Consider the following 18,155-nt stretch of genomic DNA (forward strand, 5'->3'; position numbering starts at 1 on the left):
ACGCTGGTAACCTGTGGAACTCACTGCCACGCTATATCATTGACACCAAGAGTTTAGCAGGATTTAAAACAGGACTAGACATTTATATGACTAATAACATCCATAGTGACATTATATAGGATAAAGCAACCATTAATTGACAGGAGCTAGGAAAAAAACATCGTATGGGCAGGCTACTCCTTAAGTGTCCATGATGCATGTTCCTCTGGAGCATCTGGTACTGGTCCCTGTTAGAGACAGGATACTGGGTTAGACGGGCCATCGGTCTCACTCAGTAGGACTATTCGGATAGTCCTGTGTCATCGGGTGGCTGCATGTCAGCAGTGCCATTGGCAGGGGCGCTTGGGGAATTGAGATCACTGCCAGCATTGTGGCACCGTTTCCCTGTGCTACCCTGGTGTGTCGGTCGGTCCCCACCTGTGGGGTCTTGTCTCCTACTGAGATTGCGAACTCTTTGGGGCAGGGCCTGTCTTGGCCTGTGTCTGCACAGCGCCTGGCCGTGGCTGGAGCTGCTGGAAATAAGCAGTGGGGCTACGAGGGAGCTGATGGCAAGGGAGGCAGGGCAGAGCAAGGCAGCTGCTTCAGCTCGGCCCTTCCTTGCCGGCAGAGGGCAGGGCCCCTTTCCCTGCATCCCCGTCCCAGCTCCCTGCACCTCCAGCCGGGGGGTTAACCAGACCCACGCGAAAGAGGAAGAGAGAAGCGGCCGAGCAGCAAGGAGGAGGGAGCAGAGGCTGGGGAGAGGGGGCGAGCGAGCCCAGAGGCGGAACTGCCGAGCCAGCCGCAGTCCGCCACCGCCACCGCCGCCTTACCCTGCCCGGCTCGCTCCGGCACAGAGACCCGGCATCAGCCCGGCTGCCCCGGCGTCCTGAGCGGAGCCTCCCCGACCGCGCTCCGCCTCCCGTCCCGGCTCCAGCCCCGGCAGCGGCTCACGCGGCCCCGCAGCAGAGGCAGCGATGCAGGCGCTGGCCCTGGCCCTCTGTGCCCTGCAGCTGTGCCCAGCTGTGCTGGGCGGCCGGTGGGGGCAGCCCTTCCTGGTGGAGAGGCCTCAGTCCAGGCGGCTGAGCAAGGTAAGGGGTCTTCACCCCCCCCGGGGACGGGGCAGGGGCTGTGGAGTGGGGCAGACGCAGGTTCCTAAGGGCCCATGGGCACTAGCCCACACGTGCCAAGTGTCGGAGCCAGCTAAGTATCAGAGGGGTAGCGGTGTTAGTCTGGATCTGTCAAAAGCAACAGCGAGTCCTGTGGCACCTTTAAGACTAGTGTCCTGACTGCCTGGGGCGGGCTGGCCTGTGTGGACGGTGAGCCGGTGCGGGGAACGAGGTCCTAGCCCTGGGCAGCAGCCCGAGCGGGAGAGCTGGGTGGGAAATGGTTTTCCTGCCTGGCCGGAATTTTCCAGGTCTCCCAAATTGGTCCCGTCCTGCTAGGCTGACCAGATAGCAAGTGTCAAAAATCGGGACAGGAGCTGGGGGGTGGTGGGGGTGGGTAATAGGTGCCTATGTGAGAAAAAGACCCCAAAACCAGGACTGTCCCTATAAAATTGGGACATCTGGTCAACCTACCTCCTGCATTGGGACCAGGATCCAAAATCGCCAACGGTTTCGCACACCGACAGTGGGAGAAGAATTCCTGTCGGGTCAGTCGAGACGTCGTGTTTCGATCGTTTCAACGCGTTTCGATTTTGACCTCTTTTTTTTTTTTTTTTAACTTTTTTGGGGTATAAATTAACAAACCATTTGGAAGGAAAACTCAAGTGTGTCCTTAATGAAAAGCCCTTTCTAAGAGCCGGCTCTGTATCGTTATGATTTCTGAAGGCTGAAGGGGAGCAGGGACTCTTAGCGTGAGGGGCAGGACTGCATACCCACCTGTCACCCGTGGCAGCATGGGGCTGTACGCCCACTTCTGTCCCCAGGAGAGGAGTGGTGAGCGCTGGCCTGGATTCCTACGGGGGTAGCACCCTGCTTGCTTGTGTGGGAGCAGGGCTGCTTGCCAGCCTGTAACCCGGTGCTGCTCACAATGATCTCGAATCCCTGCGGCCCTGCACCTTGTGGAGTTGTTTACACCTGTGCCAAGCAGGTGTGAATTGCTGCCATCCTGATGGAGCAGTGTGCCGAGCTCCTGTTCTGTGGGTACAAATGATGGCATCAGGTGGAGAATCAGACCCCACAGGCTTTGCCCTTCTGTGCGCTGGCACTGCCTGTGTCCATGGCCAGAGAGGGTCTCCGTAGTGGTGGTTTGGTGACATGGATGCTTGTCCACCAGGAGCTGGACCAAGGTCCCTCAGCCATCCCCGCATACTATGGATAACTGTGGCCTGAGCTGTTCCTAATGACTGTCCCGTTCCTTACCCGCCTCCTGGAGTCCTTGCCATTTGGACCATAATTCAGACATGAACTAGATTGCATTGTTATTGAATCTGTGCAATAACAGCCCTGTGACCTCAGAAGAGCCAGCACAGAGACCAGGCACAGGAGCTGCCTTATCTGGGCCGTGCTCAACTTTCAGTTCTCATTTTGTTCTTTTAAATGTCAGTTCTGCTTTTGCAGCAACCACCTCACCAGCCAAAGTCGTGAGAGGCTGGAGAGAGTCTGTGGGGGTGAGAGATCTCCCCAGAGCCAGAGGCTCTGTCCAAAAACTCGCGGTTAGGCAGAGAAGCATGTAACTCTTTGCACAGAGGCTGCAGAACGGACATGGACGCCTGGCCCGGAGCCTCACTGCAGCTGAGGGGTGCAGCTTGGGAAGAGAGGTGCAGAGATGTCTGTAACCCCCCTTTATGCTCTCCTGATATGGCGCTGTGCTTTGGATTTGTCTCAGCCTGAAATTCGGCAGCTTTAGGCCTGTTCTAAATGACGCCGGTTGCCAGTGACCCCCAAGGAGCCCAGAAAGGAGCAGGGGTGTCTGGGGCTGGCTTGCAGGGCGGAGCGATCGTGTGGAAGAGCTGCTTCGCTGGCATTACACCTCATTGATGTGACCCCCCCCAGGTGGCTCTGCCAGGGGTAGAGCCACTCCGTGCTGCCAGCGTGGCGTGAAGTGACCTGGGTGCAGGGCACAATCTGGGTTGACAACTTTCAGGTCGGCCAGATTCAAACAAGCGTAGCAGCACATGGCTCCCTTTCCCGCTCCTGTCTCCCAAGCCATCCTGATCCCCAGCCTTTGAACCTTGGACTTGGAGGTGAAAGGCTCGGTGTCCATCATGCATCCCTGAGCCTGGCTCTTGCTTTGCCTTCTGTCCCACAGATCCCCTTGCAGCAAGCAGCCAGAGGCCACGTGCAAGCTGTAGTAGATAGATGGGAAAGGATGTGGAACCTGGAAAGGGAGTTGGCTAGTGCTGGGCATTAGTAAGATGAAGCCAGGCTAGTGCAATGGGCATTTTGCTCTTGGCTTATGCCAGAGGACTAGGGGCACCAGGCGTCTCCGCTGCAAAGAAGGAGACCTTCATCTCCCCATGGGGTTTCCGAAACGGTGCTATGCTAAGCCAAATACGGCAAGAGTAAAAGCTGTTACCATTTGGAGCATGCACCGTAGGGTTCTGAGCCGTGTGTGAGTACAGGACGGGGTTTCAGTGTGTGCCAGACCATTATCCAAGAGTATCTAGCCGGTGTGGGGAGTGAGGTCCTAGCCCTGGGCAGCAGCCGGAGTGGGAGAGCTGGGTGGGAAATGGTTTTCCTGCCTGGCCGGAATTTTCCAGGTCTCCCAAAATGGTCCCCTCCTGCATCGGGACCAGGAGCCGAAATCTCCAACAGTTTCACAAACCGAGAGTGGGAGAAGAATTTCCATCGGGTCAGTCGAGACCAGGGCTTTGGAGTGGAGCCCGGAGCTGGAGCCCGGAGCAGCTCCGGAGCAGTGGAGCTGCAGGTTTTTGCCTGGAGCTGGAGCGGAGCCGGAGCACAGCTCCAAAGCCCTGGTCAAGACATTGTGTTTTGATCATTTTGACCCGTTTCGATTTTGACCTTTTACATATTTTTTTAAACCCTTTTTTGGGGTATAAATTAACAAACCATTTGGAAGGAAACGTCAAGTGTGGCTTTAATGAAAAGCCCTTTCTAAGAGCCGGCTCTGTATCGTTATGATTTCTGAAGGCTGAAGGGGAGCAGGGACTCTTAGCGTGAGGGGCAGGACTGCATACCCACCTGTCACCCTTGGCAGCATGGGGCTATACGCCCACTTCTGTCCCCAGGAGAGGAGTGGTGAGCGCTGGCCTGGATTCCTACGGGGGTAGCACCCTGCTTGCTTGTGTGGGAGCAGGGCTGCTTGCCAGCCTGTAACCCGGTGCTGCTAACAATGATCTCGAATCCCTGCGGCTCTGCACCTTGTGGAGTTGTTTACACCTGTGCCAAGCAGGTGTGAATTGCTGCCGTCCTGATGGGGCAGTGTGCCGAGCTCCTGTTCTGTGGGTACAAATGATGGCATCAGGTGGAGAATCAGACCCCACAGGCTTTGCCCTTCTGTGCGCTGGCACTGCCTGTGTCCATGGCCAGAGAGGGTCTCCGTAGTGGTGGTTTGGTGACATGGATGCTTGTCCACCAGGAGCTGGACCAAGGTCCCTCAGCCATCCCCGCATACTATGGATAACTGCGGCCTGAGCTGTTCCTAATGGCTGTCCCGTTCCTTACCCGCCTCCTGGAGTCCTTGCCATTTGGACCATAACTCAGACATGAACTAGATTGCATTGTTATTGAATCTGTGCAATAACAGCCCTGTGACCTCAGAAGAGCCAGCACAGAGACCAGGCACAGGAGCTGCCTTATCTGGGCCGTGCCCAACTTTCAGTTCTCATTTTGTTCTTTTAAATGTCAGTTCTGCTTTTGCAGCAACCACCTCACCAGCCAAAGTCGTGAGAGGCTGGAGAGAGTCTGTGGGGGTGAGAGATCTCCCCAGAGCCAGAGGCTCTGTCCAAAAACTCGCGGTTAGGCAGAGAAGCATGTAACTCTTTGCACAGAGGCTGCAGAACGGACATGGACGCCTGGCCCGGAGCCTCACTGCAGCTGAGGGGTGCAGCTTGGGAAGAGAGGTGCAGAGATGTCTGTAACCCCCCTTTATGCTCTCCTGATATGGCGCTGTGCTTTGGATTTGTCTCAGCCTGAAATTCGGCAGCTTTAGGCCTGTTCTAAATGACGCCGGTTGCCAGTGACCCCCAAGGAGCCCAGAAAGGAGCAGGGGTGTCTGGGGCTGGCTTGCAGGGTGGAGCGATCGTGTGGAAGAGCTGCTTCGCTGGCATTACACCTCATTGATGTGACCCCTCAGGCTGGCTATGCCAGGGGTAGAGCCACTCCGTGCTGCCAGGCCGGGGTTTCAGTGTGTGCCAGACCATTATACAAGAGCATCTAGTCAAAAGCAAACATTGAATCGATACTGAGGGCCTGATTCACTTTTATACTGAGGCCACTTTATACCGCTGTGGCAGTGAAAAGGTGCCTCCAATTACCCATTACCTGGGCTATAACTCTGGTGGAAGCAGCATTTCCCTCCTTTCCCCTATAGCCCCCACCTGTCAGAACAATTACTCCGTGCTTCTTCTGAGCTCACATTGGTCAGTTCACTAGTGTCCCCTCCCAGGGAGCTGGGCTTATTTTAGTTATCCAAGAGGACAAAACCTTGTCTCTTGCTTGTTCAGACTCATGTTTGCACTCCAACTAAGTCAATGGCTTTAGTGATAAAGCTTCAAACTTGACCTGGACTTTTGTCCCTTCCCGGGGACATGTGCCTTTGATGTGGCTGGAGAAATGTTATTTAGAAGGAGCAGAGTTATCCATGACTCAGACTGAGGCACTCTGAGTAGGCAGCACAAGATGTTCCACGGAAATCCTAAGCAGCCCATGATCTGGGTGGCCCGAAACCTCTAACTGCCAGAAGCTGGGCCTGGATGACAGGAGATGGACCACTTAATAATTGCCCCATTCTGTTCATTCCCTCTGACGCATCTGGCACCATCCACGGTCAGAAGACAGGATACTGGCCTAGATGGACCATTGGTTTGACCCACTGTGGCCATTCTTATGTTCTTATATTGGAGGTGTGAATCTATAGAGATACACCCACACCAGCAGAACGCTACATGCTGAAATTTTCTAGGACTAGACAGAGGTGGGCTACTAGGACAAGTTCTCCTCTTGGTGACATGTTGGCAATCCCACTGACATCAGTGGGATGGAACCGACTGTAAATCAGAGGGGTTGCCCCCGCAGAACCAGTCTGTCCCAATACGGGAGCAAGGTATGCTGATGAGTCCATGTGAGGGGATGTCCAATGAAACTATTGTTGCTTCTGCTGTACCTGTCCTGTGGATAAATAGACTTTGGTTTCGAATGATTTGTCTACACACAGAAGTTGCACTGGTTTGAATGAAATTGGTTTTAATTTGATTTAGCTCCAGTCGTGCACACGAAGTTGTGTTGGTTTGAATTGGAGGTGTGACTTTATACCAGTTCAGTTAAACCAGTGCAGCTTTGTGCATGGATGCTCTTATACCAGCTTAAATCTGGTTTATATTGGTGTAATTTGTGTTGGTAAATTTACAGGTACAAGCTGAACTGACCGAAACAGTTTTAAACTAATATAAGAGTTTGTGCACAAAAGTTGGTGCATTGGTGTAACAAAACTGATTTAAGTGAAACTCGTACAACTTCTGGGTGTAGATAAGCCTGTACGGCAAACCACTGTAGATACTCTTCTGGTGGTTTAGCTTGCACCTGTTAATTTACCGACACCAGCTAACCTGGTATTAAACCAGATTTAAATCAGTTTAAGACTGTCCACACACAAAGCTGCACTGATCTAACTAAATCAGTATAAAACCACACCTTCAATTACACTGGTGCTAGTGTGTGTGTAGACTAGGCCATATATACTCAGTTCAGAACCTGTTAATAAAACAAGCCCTCTGAGTTTCAGAGTCTAGTGTTTGTTGGTGTCGTCAGCAACGAATGTGCTGTTTCTATGCACACGTTAAATCTGGGAGATGCATGTTTTTATAAGCATTGTTCAATAGGAAATTTGGAAATGCCAGATAGAGGAGCAAGTGTTGGGCTCAAATGTATTAAAAGGCTTTATAATTATTGCCTGAGGAGAGTTTCTAAAATGCCCGATGGATTTAGGATCCCAGAGGCAATGGCATTTGTGCTCCTAAATCCCTTGGGAGCTTTGGAAAATCTCCTCCTGAAATGTTAGAACAGTGTTACCATTTCTTCAGCATTTGACAGAGACCATTTAACCCTTTCCTTCGCTCAATCCTGTAGGTTGGTGGCTTCTCGTGGCAGAACTGTGGCAATGGGACCGATCCCTTTGTGATTAAGAGTCTGTCCGTAGCCCCGGACCCGATCCACATCCCCGGGAACCTGGAAGTCAGCGTGGCGGTTTCCAGTGAAGCTGACATCGGCTCCCCTCTGAAGGTATGTGAAACAGGCAAGCCCGCCAGAGAGGCCTCTTCAGACACAGGATCTGCCCATTAACGTGCTGTGGAGTGCTGGGAAAGAACGTGCCCAAAGCCATCACAGCACCTGGCCCCGGCGGCCTTTCGATTCTCTGAAATGCCCAACAGGTGTGAATAAACGGGGATTGCTAGACCTGGGGTGTGTTTCCAGCCCCAGACCTTCCACTGCTGCAGTCGGTTTCCAGGGCCCAGAGTTTCTTATTCTGGCTTGGTCTGTGCACGGTCTGGCTGTTGGGCGGCAACTTTTCACTGAAACGGGTCAGTACAACCCCTAGGACGGATGCAGTTAAATGGGCAGAAAGGTGCTCGTACCACAATAGCTATTCCCCTCCCTTCAGGAAAGTTAAAGCAGCCCATTGATTGGTGTGTAGTCACTCCCTTGTGACTTCCCACCCCCTCTCCTTGCCCCGCGGCCTGCGAAGTGGAACTGGGTAAGCTCCAAGCTGCTCCCACCTCCCGCTCCCTGGAGCAACCTGGCTGCGTCTGTGTTAGGCTGGGGTGATGAATGAGGCTCTGAGGGAACGCAGCCAAGTCTGAGGAAGGCGGGCACCGAAACTTCCACGGCCAGATTGGCAAATCCTGGGCACCTGCAGATCCCAGCGAAGCCAGCGGGAGCTGCTGAGCGCTCAGCGCCGTTGAGAATAAGGCCGAGGGTTTTAGATGCGGTGAGCTCCAACGGGGGCCGTTTCCTTGATCTTTCCTCGCTCAGGTGGGGAATGATTTCACCGAGCTAAAGGCCACAAAGGGGTGTTCAGAGAATGAGGAAACACAGGGGGAGGGAGTGAGAGGAAGGAGGGAACACAGAAGCAATGAGAAGGGGGATGCTGGTGGGCAGAGAAATCGGAGACTCTGAGTTGGGGAGTCAGATTAAGGTCAGGAGGAGGAGAAGAGACAAGGGGAAACCTTCATCGGAAATTGAAACGAGAGAAGAGGAAGGGGGGGAGGGATAGGATGCCAGGAGATGCAGAGGGGCAGGTGGGAGATGCCTCTCTACCAGGTGACCCCCCTCCCCAGAACACCAGCCAGGGGGAGCAGACCCATGACCCACCCCCAAATGCCAGACTAGGCTCCTGATTGCGGAGACGCCGATAACTAACAGAATCTCTTCCTTAAAGCTCCTCCACATGTGCACAGCACCTGCTGCCGCTGGGGGGCTGGGGCCCTCCTGAGCCCACACGCCTTCCTGGGACCCCCGGCAGAGGGTCTGGCCTTTAGAGATTAGTGACCCGCACCGCCCAGGCTGCAAACACGGCTGAGGGGTGGGCATTGCAGGGCGTGTGCCCTTTGGAGGGGGCGGGAGGGCTATGGCGAAGGCTGCAGCAGCCGGCTCAGCTGTTCCTGAGCCTCGCTGAACGCGGAAGGGCTGCTGGTGGCTCTGGTTCACCAAGTTCCCGCGCCGTGCGAGCTGGATCATGTGATGGTGTGGGCGGCAGGGGGAGGCAGGCCTTGCTACAGGGCTCCCTTCCCATCAGTGACGCTGCGAGCCCCGGCCTGCCCTTCTTCGTGTCAGTGTGGCGGGCGAGGGCTTGGCCAGATGGGGGCAGTTACACCCGCTCTGCCCTGGGCCCTGATCTGCAGGGGCAGGACTCTGATGCAGGGTGTTAACCAGCCCGCAGCCCCACCTGCAGAGCCAGTGCTGACGGGGTGATGATGTTATTTCCCAAGAGTGTGCGTAGCGAGTGATAGCAGGCCTGATTCTCCCCTGCTCTTTACATCTGGGCAAGGTCACTGCCAGCGCTGGGCTGAGCCAGTGGAATTCCCCTTTGCTAGCCTGGCACGCCCAACTACCTCTGGCCTAACCGAGGACGCAGGGCGTGACCTGTCCTGGCTGCAGCAGGCAGAGAGATGGCTGCTGGGATTCAGGGCAGGAAGAAACCGGGGCTGACTCAAGGACACAGCTGTGATTGCAGAAGTTATAGAAGAACTAGCCCGCCTTTCACCCCTGCCTCTCAAGTGCTTCCTGTCCCTCAGCCGGGCAGCTGCAACAGTGCCAAACACCCAGCAAGGCGAAACAGGAATTGCTGCCCAGGCCAGTACATTTCTGTTCCGCTTCTTTTATTTAGTGGAATGTGGCTCTGGATCGACTTTCTGCTGCTCCTTGTGGTGGTTTATCACGCTGCTGCTCATGCCAAAGAATCAGAGCGGGTCAAATTCTGCCCTGGAGTTCGGCGGGAGCTGTGTGCCGGCACCTCCAAGGGCAAGACTTTGCAGCCTTTACTGCTCTTCCCATCGCTGTTATTTCATGTTTGTGTTGTGGTAATGCTTGGAAGTTGCCTAGATCGAGGTCCCGCTGTGTTAGGGGCGCCACAGAGAGATAGTGAGGGTTTCAAATCTGGGTAGAGTCATGTGTTTTTTCGGGAACAGAATTAAAGAGGATGGGTCTCCATTGAGCTGTTCTGAATAGGAAACCTATGGCCCGGTGAAGGTTTCCCCAGGTGTTTTTGTTCCTAAAAATATCTTGCATTGTGCCCTAAGAACTCAGCACTTTGCAGACATAGGGCTGGTTTCTGATCTGTCCATCTGGAGTAGTACCAGTGCCTTCAGTTTAGGAAGGTGCTTTTCCAGCCTGGAAGAGCTTACAATCTAAAACCACCAAGAGAAACCAAGACGGGCCATGGGCCAGTTGGTCAGGAAAGCTGGTGTATGGCAAGGTTACAGAGGAAGGCTTCCTGGAGCAGGAGAAGGGTGGAGGGGAGACCATACCAGCTGGGATTCTCTGGTACGTGATGTGTGCAACCCTTTGTCCCAGGCGGTGTTTACCGTGGAAAAGAAGATAGTTGACATATGGATAAAGATCCCCTGTGTGGACCAGATTGGGAGCTGCACGTATGATGGCCTTTGCGGAATGCTGGACAACGTCATCCCCCCCGGATCACCATGCCCTGAGCCTCTGCTCAGCTACGGCATCCCCTGTCACTGCCCCTTCAAACAGGTAAGTGCTAAGCCAGCCATTTTCCGCATGTTCCTTGTCAGGACTCCCTGCTTCCCGTCTAGCCACGAGCCAGCAGGGAGCCTCCTGTCACATAGTGACATGGAAAGGGCAGTGTGGTCACAACCCCTAAGTCCAGGACCCCTGCTCAGCATGGCAGCCCTCCTCTCCCCATGCCCTCTCCGTCAGCTATCTGTGTGCTGGGGAAGGGGCTTTGTGAGTAAATAAAAATAAATTAATGGAGATATCCTATCTCCTAGAACTGGAAGGGACCTTGAAAGGTCATCGAGTCCAGCCCCCTGCCTTCACTAGCAGGACCAAGTACTGATTTTGCCCCAGATCCCTAAGTGGCCCTCTCAAGGACTGAACTCACAACCCTGGGTTTAGCAGGCCAATGCTCAAACCACTGAGCTATCCCTCCACCCAAAGTACTTGGAGGAGAGAGAATAGAAATCGGCAGCTGAGAGAAGGGGGAGTTAGAGGGCAGCATGTCTGTTGGCTGGATTCTCCATTGCCTTACAGCCCGGGGGTCAGGTCAGAGGAACTGGCCGTTGGTGGAGACAGGGTCCTGAACTAGATGGACCTGTTCTGACCCAATCCAAAGCACCCGCTTTGCACACACGGTGCAAGGCAATGGGGAATCAGGCAGAGTCTGGGTCCAGCAGGCCCACGCCAGGGAGGTCTGGGCTTTGCCTCCCCATCCCTGGGGGCATTCTGCAGCCGTTGTGGGTCGGCAGCGCAGGAAGGCCCCCGGAGTTGTGGGCTAGGCTGGGAGCGAGGGAATCCCTGAGGAGGGGCTCAGTCGCTGTGTGATCACTGGATCTTCTTGCGCTTCGACTGGCCGAAGAAAGATGGTTCCAGACGGATTTGATGGGGTGTCCGCTCGCTTTGATCGCTGCTGCCACCTGCGGGCTGTTTGTAACATTGCTGGGAAACACTGCCCCAAAGGCAGCTGGACTCGCTCTGGCCTGGGAAAGTCTCCCAGATCAGGGGCAGGGAGTAACTTGCCTGCAGTGGTGAAGCTGGCTGGAGTGGAGAAAGTCGCCTTCCAGACACTGCCAGAGCCGGTCGTACTGAGCTAGCCCGGACAGTGGAAATGGGGCCCAGAAACATAGGGGAATACAGGCAGAAACCCACAGGTGCTGAGATCTCTGAACCAAGCAGAGAGGCTGATCTGGAAATCACTGGGCAGTGGGCTGCAGGGTGGGGAAGTAATTAGTGATCAGTAGTTATGGATATTCGAACATGCTTGATTTGTTCATCTTGATAATGACTGAGATTCCACAAGAGGTGCAGGGCAGGGAGCAGATGGGGGTAGAATCCGAAAGCTTGGTGGGGTCACCCCTCAGTGGGCTTGTACCTTGGGGCAGGAGAGGCCGGTGGTGGGGTGAGGTGGGAGCTGCTGTGTGCTAACATCTTGGCATCTGTTTCTCTCCTCAGGGCTCCTACTCCCTGCCATCCAGTGAGTTCTACTTGCCCGTCATACAGTTGCCCTCCTGGCTGACTAATGGCGACTACCGCATCCAGGTTGTCCTGAGCAACGATGCCAAGCAGCTCGCCTGTGTCAAGGTGGCCTTGTCCCTCCACTCCGAGTGAGGCTGGCCAGCCCTGCCCGACCACAAGCCCACCCCCCGCTGCAGACTGCCGCGTTTCCTTTCTCTTCCCGCTGGCAGAGACCCACACCGGAGCCGGTCGGCAGCTCTCTTCCTCCTTCCGCTGCCTCTTGCTGCCGCCTGCCCTCACACAGCTGCTGCTTGCCCTTTCCTGCCTCGATTCGCCCTTCTCCCTCTCAGAAAAAAATGGCCAATGGAGGGGGGGATGGCGGGGAGAGGCCTTTGTCTTCTGTGCAGGGTGGACTTAGAGGTGGGCAAGGCTGGCAAATGCCAGCAGGGCCCTCTCTGGTTGGGTCCCTCCTGATCCTGATTCAAAGCCTCTTGAAGTCAATCGGAGCCTTTCCAAGGGCTCCGGCTCCTAGCAAGGAGACTTGAGAGAGTCTTCGTCGCAGTGCCTACAACTGCAGCCCCACTTTTTGCCTTTCCCAGCGGGGCTTAGAGCCCTTCCCTCCGCCCCTGTTCATGCTGTTCTGTAGAGCAGCGTCCGTCTCCCGGTCCTGGTCGGCTGCGCACCATTCACCATGCCAGCTTTGGGCAGATTCCCTGAAGTCAATAGAAAACACACCCACCCACCCACCCACCCCCTGGAGGGATCAGGCCCACAGGGAGGCCCACAGCACGAAACAGAACTTCCCATCGCAGTTTCTGTTTGAGTCCCAGCTGCGCTTTGCTGGGGAACGCCCCACACTGCAGCGCTATGTGCTGGATGGCCGTATGGGTCTCTTCTGCCCCTGACTTCTCTGATCCTAGGAAATATCAGGTTAAACTGCTGGCTCGGGTCTAATGCTGACTCTTTCCGTCATATCCTAGTGGTGGCTCCAACTTTCCGGAGCTCCGTTCCAGGCCAGAATGTCCCCTATGCGCACTCTCGCCTTGAGAGAGTCGTATTGCTGTGCTACAAACCAGCCTTAAGGAGGGGGGGGGGGGTCTAGTTTGATTATTTTCCCACATATGTAATGAAATTGCATTTTTCATGTTGCTTAATGTTCCCTTCTCCCCCTCTCCAGTCAGTAACAATGGGAGGGCCCGGTAGCCCTCCAGTTGACTGGTGTAAAACAAAATGGGGTTTCACAATATTCCACCCATTGAGTAGCCTAGTTAACCTCTACCGCCCCAGGGGGTTTTGCCATCTGTGGGCTAGGGTATGGGGCTGTTTTTGTTTGTCTGGGTTTTTTTTTTAAATATCACACAGGGAATTTTAGAAAACAAAATTGAAGGAAGAAAACAGAAAGAAATAATTCTTTTAAACAATCAGTTGGAAAAAGGAAAAGACGCTTAGAGCTGGCTGCCCCTCTCTGCAATGTGGGGGTCGGTTGCCGGTCAGGAGTGCCGTCTTGTATACTTTGAGGGTGCAAGCCCCCTCCAGGAATGTGCACCCCGACACTTGACTGGAGAAATGACATGTTCATTCTTACTGGCCACTTCTGGAGACAGGATACTGAGCTAGATGGACCATTGGTCTATCTTGGGGTGGCACTTTTTATGTTTCTGAGTCAACCTGGGCAGCAGCAGCAGGAAACCTGTCAACACGAAGAGCTGTACAGCTAGCACTGAATTCTCTGACAACAAATAACCTTCCTAAACGGGACCACGCTGGACCAGATCTATTCCGAAGAAGTCATTGCTTATGGTAATGTAAGGAGAGCCGGGAGGGTGGGCATCGCCAGCCAAAGAGACAGATCTTCAACAGTATGAACATTATCTCTCTCCCATGTCTGCATGAAAAAAAGAAAAGAGGAACAAACCAAGAAAGCAATGTACTAATATTCTCACTACCAGGGGACCAAATGACTCATTCTGCTCTGGGCTTCTGTGACTCTAAAAAGGATGTGGTTGTGATGGCTTGAACCAAAGGAACAATTTGATTGGCTGATGAGGATTCCAAGCAGTGTAATTATGAAACTGAAAATCGCCCGACTCTGAACTTCTCGACCCCAGTGTTGGAGTGACCATTTCTTAAAGGTGCTAACCCATGGTGAGGCAGGCGGTCACACCGCCATGTCCTGGGCAGAGGAACAAATGAGTTTAGAACCTCGTAGGTTTGCAGCCGGCATATTTAGCAGCTACAGCAAAGGAATGGGGCACCCGAAAATGTGCTGATCAGACTCTTGGTTCATCGGTCTTGACAGGCTTTAGGGAGCAGAGTCTCTGTTTGGCGTAAATTGTTGTAGCTCAGGATGTGCCCCTGGAAATAGGGAGTCGGGACCCTAATCCGGTGTACTCTGGGCTGTTGATTTGTTCACTTTGGGTGCGATTCTGCACTGTTAAGTCAATGGGAACTTTGCTGTTGATTTCAATGGGTATGGGATCAAATTGCTTGGGTGGTGTTTTTCCTGTAAATCCCTGCCTCCCAATTCACATGCAGGGCTGACATTGCACCCGCAGACCCAGTTCAGTGCAGCTGACCCTAAGATGTGTGTAGAATACGTAACCCAGTCACTGCACACCCCGTCCCGTATTATTGCACTGGAGCTGTATGTGTACAACCATCAGAGGGGTAGTCGTGTTAGTTTGTATCCACAAAAACAACGAGGAGTCCGGTGGCACCTTAAAGACTAACAGATTTATTTGGGCATAAGCTTTTGTGGGTAAAAAACCCACTTCTTTTCTACCCATGAAAGCTTATGCCCAAATAAATCTGTTAGTGTTTAAGGTGCCACCGGACTCCTCGTTGTTTTTATATATACAACCGTCGCTGTGTTAGCGCACCTGAGGTGTGAGTAGATTTACACCATCACTGCACACCTGCTATTACAGCCGAGGTGCATGTGTGTGCCATGCCATCCCCGCCTTGTACCCTGTATTGTTACAGTCGACTTGTGTGGATAAGACACTGTCACTGCACACCCTCTCCTGTATTTCATGCAAGGCAGGTGTGTATGACATCATTAGTGCACACCTGTCCTGTGCTGTTTGTGGTACATCACCATGTATTCTGACTTCCATTACTACCCTCTGAGCATGCAAATGTGACAGCCACTGCTCACCCTGCTCTGTATTACATCTGCGATACATGGGTATGACACCCTAATACTACTACTTAGCGGCTGTGTAGGGCTGATCTTCAAAGCACTTTATAAGCCTTAACTACTGAATACCCGCAGCCCATGGGCTGGTGTGATTGTGCATTAACCCAATGCTAATCACTATGTTTTGCACAGTCTGTGTGTCCACGACAGGTTTAAGAGACAAAGGCCTTTGGTCACCTTTCTGCTTCCTAAACTTGCTACGCTTTATAGCGACGTCCTAACAGCCAGTGGGTTTTGCTCTGGTTTGTTCTGTGTGGAGAAGCACTAACCGTCCCCCCGACTCCTGCATCCTTGCTGCTTAGCTGAAGCCTGCTGGTTTTTTGGGAGGCAGCGGCCATTAGTACTGGTGCCACGAGGAGTGCTTAATAAATCTTTTTCACTCGAGGGCTGAGTCCTTGGCAGTGGTTCTTGGGCCTTCGGTAAAATTAGAACTGGTGATTTTCTTTATTTTAAATGTAAATGAAAATCTGGTGAGTTGCTTTGATGCCCATGATGGTGTGACAGCACTGGCTGGAGCGAGTGATAGTGGATTCCCCGGCTGGTCTAAGCTCCTATCCCAGGGGTGGGCAAACTACGGCCCGGGGGCTGCATCTGGCCCCCCAGATGTTTTAATCCGGCCCATGAGCTCCCACCAGGGAGCGGGGTCCGGGACTTGCTCCGCTCCAGTCAGGAAGCAGGGTCTGGGCCTTGCCTCACTCTGCGGGGCTCCCGGAAGCAGCGGCATGTCCCCCCTCCGGCTCCTATGCGTAGGGGCAGCCAGGGGGCTCCGCACGCTGCCCCTGCCCCAGGCGCTGCACCTGCAGCTCCCATTGGCCGCACAGGCAGTGCGCAGAGCTGCGCCTCCGTGTAGGAGCCGGAGGGGAGACGTGTCGCTGCTTCTGGGAGCTGCTTGAAGTAAGCGCTGCCTGGAACCTGCACCCCTGATCCCCTCCCGTGCCCCAACCTCCTGCCCCATCCCTGATTCCGCTCCCACCCTCTGAACCCCTCGGTCCCAGCCTGGAGCACCCTTCTGAACCCCCAACCGCTCATCCCCAGCCCCACCCCAGAACCCGTACCCCCAGCCGGAGCCCTCGCCCCCCCCCCGCACCCTAACCCCCAATTTGTGAGCATTCATGGCACGCCATACAATTTCCATACCCAGATGTGGCTCTCAGGCCAAAAAGTTTGCCCACCCGTCCTATCCCATGCTGCTGTCAGTGCATCTCATGCTGAACCTGCAACGTTCCCTCGTCCTGGGCACCCACACGGCTGTATCAAAGGATCTCAGTAAGGAGGTGCAAAATCCCCCTCTTAATACACGGCTGGGCTCGGAAGGGCCCTGGGCGTCAGGCAATCTGCATTTATCAGACTGCCTGGAGGAATTCTCCCCCAGCTTCCCCGTATGGGGCAGCATTTCCCAGCAGCTGCTCTCACTAGATGTTTCCCCAGACCACTGTGCCCCTGCTCTGACGCATGCCCCAGGGTCATTACTCCACAGCCTCTCCGATTCAGGTGTCGCTTGGTGCAACTCAGGCTCTGACCGGCATTGCCCAGAACATACCATTAGCCAGGCTGCCCCGTGCATGCTTTCCTCCCCGTAATCCATCATTGGTATTGCCCAGACACAGGCCCCAGCCTGGTTATGTGTCCCTGGTGCACGCTTGCCCCTCTGGCCCCTTGGGTGGTGCACGCTCCTTTCTCTGAGCCCTTGATAGTGAAATACGCCAAGTGTAGTGGTGGCTTTTGTTACATCCACATGAGCGCGGGGGTGACAGAGCATCACTTTTATGTGAGAGGCTGACGCAGGATTCATAAGCCCAGCACCGCTAAACCTGCAGCTCCTGCAAACACATCCCTGATGTTGTCAGTGGGCATGTCTCCTCCTGCTGAGTTCTGGCTCCATGCTGCACCCGGATCTTCTTCCCCCACAGCGGGGGGGCAGGGCAGCATTGCCAACTCTTGACTCTGTGGGGCCAGGTCCTGGAGTCACACCAACGCCCGGTGGGATCTCAGCTTTCCTTGCCAAAGGATGCTTCTCATCCCCCCTACCCCCGGGTGTGGGGAAAAGCTTGGAACGGGGAAGCCTCGAAGTTGTCAAACCCCAACGAGCAAAGACCCAGAACTGCAAAGAGAGGAACCCTGGCCCCAGGCAGCCGGTCTGCTGACAGGCTGAGGCCTGACTGTTCCTTGCAGGTGTGGGGAGGCATGGGGAGGCCAGCAGCAGCAGGGCCTGGGGAGCAGGCTGCATGTGCCTTTCCCACTGACTGCAGGGAGGGTTGGGTTACAGGCCATGCCGGGGAGCAGCCCCCCAGCACCAGCCCGGCCAGGGAGCCCCCCTGCAAGCACCCCCAGGCAGGGGAACCAGCAGAGGGAGCCCTGAGCTGGCCCAGCACCGTGCAGCAGCCTGGAGCGGGCCGGGGCTCTGCTCCTGGTTCCCTCGCGGGGCTGGAGCTAGCTCGGCTTGCGCAGCGCCAGCTCCGGCCGCCAGGGGGGCACAGCAACCCCCTACTGCGCACGCGCAGGCTGGAGACGCCGGGCGGGGGAGGCGAGGGAGCCGCGGGAGAGGGAGTCAGCTGAGCCGGGCGTCACGTGACTGGGCGTCGGGTGACCGGCATGCGGAAAAGCAAGATGGAGGGGTGGGGCCGGTGATCGCCGGGCAGCTGCCGGTGAGCGCTGAGCTGGGGGCGCGTGCCTGGGGGGCATTGCGCGGGGATTGGGGGCGCGTGCCTGGGGGAGCATTGCCCGGGGATTGGGGGCGCGAGCCTGGGGGGCATTGCCCGGGGATTGGGGGCGCGTGCCTGGGGGAGCATTGCCCGGGGATTGGGGGCGCGTGCCTGGGGGAGCATTGCCCGGGGATTGGGGGCGCGTGCCTGGGGGAGCATTGCCCGGGGATTGGGGGCGCGTGCCTGGGGGAGCATTGCCCGGGGATTGGGGGCGCGAGCCTGGGGGGCATTGCCCGGGGATTGGGGGCGCGTGCCTAGGGGGGCATTGCCCGGGGATTGGGGGCGCGTGCCTGGGGGAGCATTGCCCGGGGATTGGGGGCGCGAGCCTAGGGGGCATTGCCCGGGGATTGGGGGCGCGTGCCTAGGGGGGCATTGCCCGGGGATTGGGGGCGCGTGCCTAGGGGAGCATTGCCCGGGGATTGGGGGCGCGTGCCTAGGGGGGCATTGCCCGGGGATTGG

General features: G+C 55.4%; 2 protein-coding genes across 2 annotated transcripts in view; both read left to right on the plus strand.

Annotated features, from left to right (window-relative positions):
* Positions 1-953: 953 nt before the first annotated feature.
* GM2A (ganglioside GM2 activator) lies at positions 954-12,017 on the plus strand. The gene is made up of 4 exons (XM_065409814.1): positions 954-1,067; positions 7,230-7,382; positions 10,173-10,355; positions 11,793-12,017. The coding sequence occupies exons 1-4, from the start codon at positions 954-956 to the stop codon at positions 11,946-11,948; spliced, it is 606 nt and encodes a 201-aa protein (XP_065265886.1). The 3' UTR covers positions 11,949-12,017.
* Positions 12,018-17,594: 5,577 nt separating this feature from the next.
* The window catches only part of LOC135882505 (proton-coupled amino acid transporter 1-like), a 39,776-nt gene continuing 39,215 nt past the window's right edge, over positions 17,595-18,155 (plus strand). Inside the window, exon 1 of the mRNA XM_065409435.1 lies at positions 17,595-17,639. The gene's annotated coding sequence lies outside the window, so the exon portion shown is untranslated. The remainder of the gene's footprint in view (positions 17,640-18,155) is intronic.

This window comes from Emys orbicularis, chromosome 8 (genome assembly GCF_028017835.1).
Source record: "Emys orbicularis isolate rEmyOrb1 chromosome 8, rEmyOrb1.hap1, whole genome shotgun sequence".
NCBI lineage: Eukaryota > Metazoa > Chordata > Testudines > Emydidae > Emys > Emys orbicularis.

Coding starts and splice junctions, on each gene's coding strand:
- GM2A (XM_065409814.1), top strand. CDS start 954: ATGCAGGCGCTGGCCCTGGCCCTCTGTGCCCTGCAGCTGTGCCCAGCT. Junction 1,068..7,229: donor AGTCCAGGCGGCTGAGCAAG/GTAAGGGGTCTT, acceptor TCAATCCTGTAG/GTTGGTGGCTTCTCGTGGCA. Junction 7,383..10,172: donor ACATCGGCTCCCCTCTGAAG/GTATGTGAAACA, acceptor CCTTTGTCCCAG/GCGGTGTTTACCGTGGAAAA.